General features: G+C 33.1%; 1 protein-coding gene across 1 annotated transcript; it reads left to right on the forward strand.

Moving 5' to 3' along the window:
* Positions 1 to 27: 27 nt before the first annotated feature.
* LOC130645855 (E3 ubiquitin-protein ligase RMND5A-like) lies at positions 28 to 11,490 on the forward strand. The gene is made up of 9 exons (XM_057451968.1): positions 28 to 105; positions 5,731 to 5,880; positions 6,514 to 6,662; positions 6,977 to 7,111; positions 7,609 to 7,709; positions 7,907 to 8,064; positions 8,149 to 8,417; positions 9,761 to 9,915; positions 11,206 to 11,490. Exons 2-9 carry the CDS (start codon positions 5,745 to 5,747, stop codon positions 11,267 to 11,269), a joined length of 1,167 nt encoding a protein of 388 aa, XP_057307951.1. The 5' UTR covers positions 28 to 105; positions 5,731 to 5,744; the 3' UTR covers positions 11,270 to 11,490.
* Positions 11,491 to 12,102: the final 612 nt, after the last annotated feature.

Here is a 12,102-nt window from a genome sequence, read left to right on the forward strand (position 1 = left end):
AAAGGTGAAGTTTCCTTCTTTTAAGGCAGCCGTAGTTTATTAACAGTTGTCGCATCTGCTTTCAGGTACTGTTAAGTCATAGCTAATAACATCTGCCATTAATTTGTAAGTATAGTTACTTATTTTCAGCTTTTATTTGCATTATTTGTCTTTCTTTCTTTACCCAGTTTTCTGAATTTGATTACAGTAAATATATTAAATTGTCTGACCTGAACTAAACAAATGCTAAAGCACGACTTCACTCTTCTACAGTACATTTTAACCTACTCTTAAAACAACTAGACAAAAATGCCAGTATGGCAAAAAAGTTCAAGTATAGCTAGATAGATAAAAAAAGATGTGCAAATTTTACATGGCTAGTCTCGCAATTATACCATGTCTATTATTTCTAGGAGGGATTATAGCATTTTAGAAGTAGATGGGAAGTCCCATAGTAGTTTTAGGAGCTGTCAACAAACAGTTTTTGTCTCTGTTAGTGGTAAATTGGCCGTTAGGGGGGGGGGGGGGGGGGGGGGAGGGGGTAATGCATTGTCTGTTAAAAATATAAAAATGGAGACGAATTTCACTTTCTCACCTTTGTTTCTTTTAGGGAAAATGAAAAAAATTCATCAAATTAGAAAATGTTTCCACAGTAAAAATCCGCCATAATCTAGAATTGGTTATTAAAAAAATGTATATATCTCGTGTTTGTATAAGTCTCCACAAAGATTGTTCCGTAAAGCTAAATTTTAAGCTAAACCACACCCAACAAGCGATTTCGGAATTAGGATACCTTCTTTAATTTTTTATAAATAAAGTGCTAAACGGAAGAGGCTACTTTTAGAGATTTATCACTTATCTTGGCACGTTTTTGTTTACATTTAACATTTAAATCAATTTAAATCACATTTAAATCCTAGACCCCTGGACCTCGAATTACGTTCCGATTCACGAAATTCAATTCCAAGTCGCTTTGGATTTGACATGTTTTAAAACTTCATATAATTTTGCTACAAAACAACAGGGAGCCTTAAACTATGATGTTGACACACACATAAAATTTTAAAAATCTTAAGAAAAGTTGCAAAACTCTCAAATGAGCCTCTTCTGTTTAGCAATTTTTATAGGCTTCGCTACTGAAAACTTTTCTTTCTCATCAACTTTGTGTTCATTTGAAGTTCTGCACCTCATTTTGAAATTGTATTTCAAAATCTGATTTGTTGATGAATTTGCTGTGGTAGTTGAACTTATTCCAACTACTGCATCGAATGCCGGCAAATGAGAGAAAATTACATATATATTATGCTAAAAATAAATATTGCACATGCATGTGCAGATTCATGGTTGCTTATTCGTTTGACTACGGCAAGTGAAGTGTGAACCCAGCTTTACGACAGTGTTGTTCCTAAAGGATGGTAGCCACACGTATAGTGCAAACAATCTTTCAAGCTATAAAGGTTTGACTGTACATTGCATGTGACTTATTGAAACTCCTACATAGCTGTAGCCACATTTCCATGTTATATGATCATTTTAAAGACAACTTCGTAAGGAGAAAATTTGACATACAGTACAGTCTGAATGTAATCTACTGTGTACACGCTAATATCACACCTTTAGGACGGCAGTCGCTTGTCTTTTGTTATAATTAAATCCCTTAATGGTTTTGCGAGTTTATATTTGCGTGTTAAAAAACAATGCGCTCGCGAAGAAATATCGGAACAATTATATTTCTTGTAATAGCAAGATGCATTGTGTAAATGTATTGATAAGCTATTTCCTTAAGTATTAGCATGAAGTAATTTGATAATAAAAATCTTTCGCAAAGTTTTATAATATATTGCGCAAGAATGTATTGTTGATTTAATTACTCAAAAAGATTCCAGCGCGTTTAATTATATGAGAAGCATTGTTCACAACTATTAAATGGTGTACATTATGAAATAAATACAATATCTACATTTCTTGATGAAAACATTTCCTTCTTAACAAACAACGTAAAATAATCCTTCCGCATACTTTTTTATTGAAACAAATGAAAACATTTCTATCGCCGCTTTTCGTTTTTAAACTTTTAAAATGCAATCTAAACTTTTATATTTAATTACTGCAATTAAAAATTTCAAAAGAGTTTGCGCAAAATAGATTACTAAAATTGATCTTGCAACTTATTCTGATTAAACAATCGATCGCGTGGGGTCATTGTTCATCAGTGAGGCAATTATTTTCTCTAAAAAACAAAAGCTATCGCAATGTTATTGTTCTGTGTAACTGTTCATGCAAGTTTTGCGTCCACGGTAGATTACATTCAGACTGTACTGTAAGAACCTTTGCAAGCAGAAGCCTTTTTTCAAGTTGTGTGCATGTAAAATTACTGCTAATAGAAACCATTCAGTTTGAATATAATGGGCGGTTTACATCTGCAAAACTCAGCAGCAAATGAGGGCCCATAAATATTATTACACTACCCCAAACACTACCCCAACTGGGGTACTCCATGTTTTAATTTTTTTCCTTACAGTATAATGAATTTCCCATTGAAGAAGGCAAACCAAGATCATAATGTGTATCCCTGTATGCAAGGTAATATGAGAATGCTTTAACCGGACACAGGTAACCCCCAATTTAATTTTTTCCCACAAGACATCTTAGAACTTATGATTGTCATGTAAAGTGTACATGGTGAGAAACAAAACTCTAATAGAGATCAGTGAGTATTGGGAACAAAAACTGTTTTTGGTGGGAAAACATACTCTGGTGCTCTAAAATGACCAAAGAAGGCAAACAATACTAGACATTTCCACATTTATCAGGTATGTGTGTAGCTGGATTTGTTAGGAAACCTTAACATTTGTCGTCTGATAGTGTTTACAGTCTATCAAAATTTTCTCATCACATACATAAAGCAATTTGCACATATCAGATATTTTCTCAGGGAATTCAGAGGCTAAGCTTTGGTATTGTATTCTGCATAAGTAACCTTTAGTGGTGAATTAATTGACCCAGGAAGACACACGCAATTGATGCCAGAAAATTTGGTAGGATTTAGGTCCTGAATGGTATCGGTTATAGTCTGGTATTTTTTAAAAGGACAGCTTTAAAGAAACAATTCATGGTCACTCTAAGTAATCTAGTGAAATAGGGGTGAGGCGCTGCTTGGCATATGGGCACTGCTCCTTAAGACGATGGGCCTGTAAATGGGAGAGTAAATTAGCATAAGTATACGAGGTACTGAAAATGTGTTGCATTGAAATATTGACATGGTGGTTGGTAAAAAGAAAAACAACTTTTGAGTATCAGGCCACTGGTCACCCCAAGTATTTACTGCTATTACTACTGCAAAGAATTTTAGGAAGGTAATACTGTAGTTATTTGAGTTGGAGAAATCGATTGAGAATAATTGTCCATTATAGAAACCACCCAAGCCACATAAGCATCAGAATATATGTTCGGACTTTCATATGTAGACTATTGTAAATAATTACTGATCTACCATTTCAAGTATAGGTAGAAACTGTAACCATTACTGAACATCAGTCTGAGATACAAATGTCATGGAGATGTGATGGTAAAGACTACTAGCTGGTGTGAAGGTCAATCAACCTACACAAAAGACAACAACCACACTTAACCACCCTAAATGTCAAAGACAACAAACAAATAAGAAAAAGAAGTGCCTTTATAATGCTTTTTACCCTCTAAACTCTCCAAACAGACTAAATAGCCTGAAATTTGTCCCTTGGTAATCAGATCACAAATTGGGTAGTATAAATTTTAATGCCTAAATAAGAAGCACCTGTGACTATCTTGTTTGGGGCCAATGGCAGCCCTAAGTCCTGAAAAACCTGCTTATAATTAACAAATGATATCTCTGCAACTGCTTCGAAATGCCAAATAGCAGCTAAGGCCACTTGCAGTTAATTCTTTGTTTATGGTAATTTGTTGCGGTAAAACTAAAATGCGCAATATTATTATTCATTGTTTTCAAAAAAATTACATTATTATTTATTTAAAAAAAATGAGAAAACAGTAAACTTCTCCATATGCAAATATTTCGTATTACTAAAAATAAAACGCTAAAAAATATTTGAAGCTTACCAACTGAAGTTAATTCTCCATTTTTTTCATAGCATTTGTCAATAAATGGTCTCAAGTAAGTTTTCTTCTTTGACCACTTTTTTGATCGTTTTGGAGCTAACGATTTCCTTTTGTGAAACCTTAGAACAATTTTTATATTGTTTGCCGTGAAATCTTTTTACCATCTTCCTCTTCAATAATTTTGCTAATTTGAGTATATGTTATTCCTTTTTGTTTAAGATTTATTATTCGCTATTTGAAATATTTTGGAAGCACCATATCTTGATTTGTAAATTGTATAAATGGTTTCACCAAACAGAACATCAATATTTAACTTTTTTTTAAAGAGAAACTAATTGCTCAGTCAACTTTTTAAAACTCCGATAAAATAAGAGAAATATATATACATCAGCAAAATTGATAAAGAAATAAAAGGAAAAACTAATTGATGACAAAATACGCTTTTGAAATCTACTTTAATTTTCCTACTGTTGAATATTTTGGATATATTTTCAGTTCAACGTTTTTTGTTGAACATAATTCTTTTTGTTGAAAACAAAAAATCAGCAAGACGGCTGTTTCATAAACAACGAGATGTTTATGAAACAGCCGTATAGTTATTAAAGTTTTAAAAACTAAAATTAAATTATGGTCAGACAAATTTAAATTTTTAAGACAAAATGGCATTTCGTACAAAAAATACAATCGCATCCATGAAAAAAAGTATAACCAAGTAGGAGCTAAAATTATGCTTCGTTAAACTCAATAAAACCTGAAACAAACAAATTTACTTTAATGGTAGACACTTTTTTTGAAAAGAAAAAAAATAATTACGCTGGCTATAGAAATGGTGGATCTCCCGAAAATAATCGTGTGACACACACACATAATAATATTAGTAACTGAAAATCCATATTGAAACAAAAGATCTTATACTATTAGCATAGAACCATTATTTTAAGGTGCTAGTTCCAATGGGGAGCAATACAAATTGAAAAGAGGAGGGTTGTCAAAGGTATACCTACTGTATGGCCCTAGTTTATTTTTATTAAAACAAAATTAAAACACTCAAAAAAGGATTTGTTATTTGTTGTTGCTGACACAAGCTTTCCCTGCTGGTACCCCGGTTTGAAGCCATAAGTAAAACTAGAAAAAATTAATTGGGTGTTATACTACTAGTAATTTGCCCAATTTTCTGCAGAATGTAGCAAGATAGTCTAGCATATGATTTCAGTTTCTCATGACAAACTTTTTGTGATTCTTAAATAGAGTTAAGAGAATTGTAGTATTTTTAAAAACTTATGCAGATTCTGCTGAAAATATTGTTTCATAGTGCAGTTTTGGTTAAATGCTGCAAAAAATTTATAACTTACAATCCACCTAGCTAATATGAGGTGTTTTTTGTGTAATTTAAAAACTAGGTTTTTTATTATCACACCTTTAGTCATATAGTTATAACCCTGTCTAAGTAAATTATATTTCTTTATGCTAACAGACAGGCAAGAATGCACAGAACAGTAATGCAGGAAGTAGGATTTTTCACAGGCTAACAACTAGTATTATTTAAACGACAATGTCTATAGTTGTGTAGAGCTGTAGGTTTACGAAATGGCTGCTCAACTGCAGGTGTGTTCAGTCATTCATGGTGTGTATTAACATATATCTTTTTTAAAGGAATATTTTGTGCAATGGAAGCCCTACAAGCTGTGGAAAAAGAGGAGAATCGACTTTCCAACAAATATTCAAATTACAGAAAGAACTTGACAAAAAACCTTGATGACTTGATCGAGCATGTCAGAAGTGTGAAAGAAGGCTTATGTCAAGGTATGTAGAAGTAATTTATTTGGCCTTTTTGAATCAAGATTTTGTGTTGGCCAACAATTCCTAATACAATTGCCCACACCAACATATACATACTAGTTAGTTTCCAACAAGGAAAACAATTATAATGTACAAAAAGCAACTTGCAAGGCCAATGCAACATGTTTTGATTCCACAAACTGTAAAACAGAGAGAAATTAAGTAAATTTTTGTGAGAATGTGCTACTGTTAAAATTCAGAGCACCTGTGTGATGTTGTGCTTTACACATTTTTAAGAAACGTTCATTTCACATGAAAATTAATCGAAAAAGTGACAAAACGGTAATATGTATTTAGTAATTTGTTTCTGTTCAAACCAAAGTTGTTTTTCCCACAATAAAGAAAAGGGAAATTATATTTGAAAAAGCTTGAAAAGTTTTCTAGGAACTCTTATATCGTTTTGACACATTTTGATTGGTTCTTAAGATTTTGGACTTAAAAGTTCCCCTAATTATGCATTAGATCATGAACTAGCTCTGATGAATAGGCATTATGAACATTATGCATAATGCTTTATACCAACAATTATTTGGATTTCATAATTTTACATATAGCCCTATGCAATTTGTTAAGAAAGTTGAGTATTGCCTTGTTTAGATTGCAATGAAGAAGATGTCCTCACTCCGCTTCAGCTCCATGTTGTGTCAGTGTGTTCAAAGAAGATCAAAGATTGTACCAACAAAGTAGCACTGGAACACAAAGAGCTGCATACTTATGTATCAAAGATTGGAAAAGCTATTGATAGGGTTCGTATCATTTTTAATACAAGGGTACAACTTGAAGAAAATTAAAAATATGACCCTCAGTGAAAGAAATCTTTCTTAAAACAGCATCTGATAATTTTTATATGAAAGACAGGCTTAATTTTTTTTATTTCCTCGGTTGTTATGTTTAAGTTATTATTATGATCCTGTAAAAGTTACTGTTTTTATTGAATTTATTTAATCATTTCATTGTTTGCAAGACCCTTTAAAACCATTAAATTTAGCCCTTAAAGGATCATAAATGGTTTTCCTTTTTGCTGTAAAACGTTTATCTAATTTATTGCTATTCACCTTAGAACTTTACAACAGATTTTTCTGGCATGACACAAGAAAACTTGTTTACTGGAGAGTCTAGCGAGTTATTAAATAAAGCAATCTCAGAGCACTTTCTTCGTCAGGGTCAAGTGGATGTTGCTGAAAAATTAATACGTGTAAGTGAAGACCATAGTTATTGGCATTAGGGTGTTATTGGTGTTAGGGTGTTATTGGCGTTAGGGTGTTATTGGCATTAGGGTGTTATTGGTGTTAGGGTATTATTGGCGTTAGGGTGTTATTGGAGTTAGGGTATTATTTGCGTTAGGGTGTTATTGGCATTAGGGTGTTATTGGAATTAGGGTGTTATTGGCGTTAGGGTGTTATTTGCGTTAGGGTGTTATTGCCGTTAGGGTGTTATTGGAATTAGGTTGTTATTGGCGTTAGGGTATTATTGGCGTTAGGGTATTATTGGCGTTAGGGTGTTATTGGTGTTAGGGTATTATTTGCGTTAGGGTGTTATTGGCATTAGGGTGTTATTGGAGTTAGGGTGTTATTGAAATCAGGGAGTCAGTTTGAATTAGTATTTAATAACATGTCCATGTAATCAAGGTCAACATCTTCCATTTCACATGACCATTGTGTACATTTAGTTCATGTTTCATTTTATATTTAGGAAGCTGGTCTAACATTTGATCATGAACACAAGGAACCGTTTATGGAACTAAATTACATCTTGAATGAATGTAAAGAGAAAAATTTGGAACCTGCATTAAAGTATGAATGATTTTTCTTTTGCTGACTTCCTTATAAGTGGCATAAAGATATGAGCACAAAATTAAAGACAAATTCCATTTTGTGTATTTGCGTTGTATTTATACACTTGTAAATTATTGTATTAGCTTATTGTTGCAAATAATCTTTTTAGGTTTCTCATGATTTCGAAGTGAATTTTTATTACACTCCTTTTTTAGGTGGGCTATAAGTCATCATTCAGAACTGCTAGCAAAAGGAAGTAGTTTGGAATTCAAGTTACACAAACTAAAGTTTATTGATTACTTAAGCAACAAAAGATACAAAGAAGCTTTGGAATATAGCAAGATATTTCAAACGTTTCCTTCCCACAGCGTAGGTGAGATGAATATATACTTCAGTTGAAAAAAGTACTTATCAAATCTTTTGTTCTGCAAAATATACCATGTTTGCTCTCTTGTAGAAATCCAACGACTTATGTGTTGTTTTGCCTTTATCAAGCATGGTTTGGAAAAATCGCCTTATGCTGATTTAATGGATCCAGTGAATTGGCTGGAGATTACAGAACATCTAGCTAAAGATGCTTGCATGTTGTTGGGATTATCAAAAAATAGTCCATTGGAAGTCAGTGTGACTGCTGGGTGTATTGCGATACCAACATTGTTACAATTAAGGCAAGTTATGCAGCAACGACAGGTGGAAGGGATGTGGAATTCGAAAGAAGAGCTTCCAGTACGTATAACAATATAACTGAAACATGCAACGCGCATGCACACAAAAAATTATGATTTAAGTTTAATTTCACGTCTATAAACTGTCTCTATTAGCTCTGCGTCTCTAAGTGGAAAGTTTTAAATACCAAAACCTTGAAAATCTTAAAATATGAATTTTCCATAAATATTAATTTCTCTCTAGGTGCACGTGTTTACACTTTCATAGTAAACCTTCTATATATTCAGAAATTTCATTTTAAAGAGTATTTTCTACATTTCTTTTTTGTGTACCTAGATATGTCTGTGTGCTTCCAAACCTTAAAATATCGCATGAAATTACAACAAGAAAACGTTGGAAAACAGCTTGAAAAGCTTGAAATTCTCAAAAAACTTTTGTTTCAGAATTTATTTAAAAATTATCGGGCCATTCTGATTGTGGAGATGGCGTCACAGGGAGGGAGTCGTTTATGCTTAAAATAGCACCTAGAAGTACCTACAATTGTGGGTATAATGTTTGTGGAAATGGCTGCTTTCATGGCTATTTCTTGAAATAACATCACTTGCTAGTACTCTACAATCGGTAAACTGCAAAAGTTTTATTTTGACAGGGATGGGTGTAGGTCAAGTAAATAACGTCAAAAATGGCTCAATTGCACTTTTCACAATGTCCGTATTATGGGGCAATCCAATTCTAGATCTGGAAATGTCCGAAAATAACGGAATTGAGGCATGCTGACTTCAGTAGAAATTACTACCGTGTAAGATTTTGATCTATCCAAATATCCTAAGTCGACTTTGAACATTGGCAAGTGAATGTTCACAAGTTTAAAGTGCGTGTTAATTAGATCGAAACGACATTGGTTGTGGTTACTATCTTTGAAATTCCGCCCGCTGTTCCACTAATTTTTGTCCAGAGTTGAAGGCAGCTCAAGTGGTAAAACTTGACTTTGTGTAATTTACTGACCAAAGCTTGCTTTTTAAAAACTAATTTAACCACTTATTTGTAATAGGGGTATGGAGTCAGTAAAAGATATTGTTAACATGTGACGAATGCCTGTCATCAATCAAAAAAAATAATGTGTACTTTCCAGATTAGAATAATAAATATCTGTTCTACAGAGTAGATTTTTAGCCACAAGACTTCGGTATTTATTCCTTGCATTCAATTTTGATTAAGAACTTGTGCATGTAAAATAGACTTACAAGTGAAGAAATAGGCATTATCAGTAAATTACCGATCGGTCATAAAATAATGCAATATCTTAAATTTCATGTACGTGCATGCGCCTTCTAATGATGCATTTATCTTGGCTAACTGATTTTCCCACCAATCATTAATTATATTATTTTATATTGTTTTAGGTTGAAATCGATCTTGGTCGAGAGTTTCAGTATCATTCTATTTTTGCATGCCCAATTTTACGCCAATCATGTGGCAGAAGCAACCCACCAATGAGATTAGTATGTGGTCACGTGATTTCAAAAGATGCCCTTCAACGCCTCTCCCATGGAAATAAGTGAGTAATTGATTCTTTTACGGATTAATTTTTTTCTCTTCAAAGAATGTTAAACAGTTGTTGCCACTACAAATTATTATGTGAAAAATTGTTTTCATTTTATCAATGAAAACGTTCACAAAGAAATTAAAATCATTCAAAGTCTCAACATATTTGAAGAAAATATTTGGGTGGATGTATTTAATCTGTTGACCACTGTCCCAACCCATTTTCCATTCTCAGTTAATCTGCTCGATGTTTTGATAGCACTGATATGAACGAAGCCATGTTAATAACGTCCGCTCTGCCATTCATTACAAGGTGTAAACAACCGTGCAATAATGCTTTTCAAAATAACACACAGTCTCGCATCAAAACTATTTCTTTCTCAACATGTTTCAATATTTGCGCATATGTTATTTTTAGTTTGTTGTTCGTTTACTTTTAATTGACACATTGCGGAAGTGGACAGTGTCATGGTTTAATGAGATTGTGAAGTTTTACATGCGTAATGTGTACATTATGTAGAAGCTCAACTGTGACACTTTATAATATGCCATAAAATTTCAAAGTAGATTTTCCCACCCCTTAAGGTGGTGGTGATCCGTGACTTTTAGAAGCAGATTACAGTGATTTCGCCTCCTCCTTGAGTATTTGTGGTTTGGCTACAAGTTCTGGTTGTACATGTCTCCATGCCAACCAACGTAGCCTTGTTGTTTTACACAACACTTCATGTCTAAGCAGGTTATCAAATTAATAGAACAATGAAAACACTTCATTGCCTTCACGTCACGAAAATTTCACTCGAAAGTGATTTCAACATATGCTGGGAAGGTGTGATCTACAGGGTGTTTTTCTTTGCTACTTCTCATGAGAAAAATTGGATGGAAATTTTTGCGAGGGTGTTTTGTATATTATATCTCAAGTTACGCGTTTATTTTTATGTGCAAAAATCTGAATAAATGAATTTATGCATTCACAAAAAAGAGTCTCGTAACTGATTCTGGTCACAACTTTGTGTGCGGTCTATGTCGTCAATAAATTTACGTAGACAACCCAACTATTTTTAATGATGTAAGATTTGAAATATAGACAATTACTGTTTCAGTTGTTCGAATTTTAGCTGTGGTGTCCCCTATAGTAGCGATAGAAAAATTGTTACAAATCTGCTCATTGCTTAAAAATAATGTTTAATGGAGTACGGTACTCTTTTTTTATGCTTGTAATGATCTCTAGCTATATTTTGTATAAAAAGTTTTATACATGCTTAAATATTGTAAAATGCTAAGTCATCAGTTTTTATTTTTGCAGGCTAAAGTGCCCCTATTGTCCCATGGAGATGGATCCAAGAGAAGCTAAAAGAATTTTCTTTTAAGTCTAAAGTGTATTTTATGGTGTTGGCGGTGCAAACTCGCTCTCATACTCCCTCGAAATTATCGTGGAGACAAACGTCACGTGGCGTCACATGTAATTGGTTGAGAAAACACCGTGTTACGTCAGATCTCGTTAGGTTGAGAAAACGTCGTACAGCTTTGAAAAAATTTTGTTGTTGAGAAAACGTATTATGTCAGATGTCGTTTGGTTGAGAAAACGTCGTATAGAGTTTGTTTAGAAGAACGTATTGCAAGATTTCCGGACAAATTTTTTTAACGCCTTTTCAGAATTTTTGCCTTTTTGAAATTTTAAGCTTTTCCCATGTGGATGTTGCGAAGATAAACATTTTTATTTATTTTACTATATTTTTATTTGTAAATAATTTTTTAGCAATATAATGTTGCATTGTTCGCCACTGTCGTGTCATATATGACGGTATATATATATTTCTTGCCGCTTGTTGTTTTGCTTTTGTCGTTTGATTGCAAAATAAAACTTGTTCCATAAACTCCCTTTTATATAACCAATATTTGAGAGTGGACTTCCACCTTTTCGATAACTTACCAACACAAACTTTTCTTCAGTCAAAATTTTATCACTTAAGTCTGGCGAAAAGCATAGGCAAACGAATAACTTGGGCTATTTTCATTTTTTTGTTGTTGATTTGGAAAAGACATTTTTCGAAAATTTCATAATGGCCTAAATTGTTCTTTGGGCCTAATTTTGTCGCTAAACATTTAGACCAATAAGGTACTAACGGTTTGACTATTGCTTATAATGCATTTTTAATTCCAGTGTATTTTTCATTCGGATTAGCTCACGGAATAAGATATT

This window comes from Hydractinia symbiolongicarpus, chromosome 5, assembly GCF_029227915.1.
Source record: "Hydractinia symbiolongicarpus strain clone_291-10 chromosome 5, HSymV2.1, whole genome shotgun sequence".
NCBI lineage: Eukaryota > Metazoa > Cnidaria > Hydrozoa > Anthoathecata > Hydractiniidae > Hydractinia > Hydractinia symbiolongicarpus.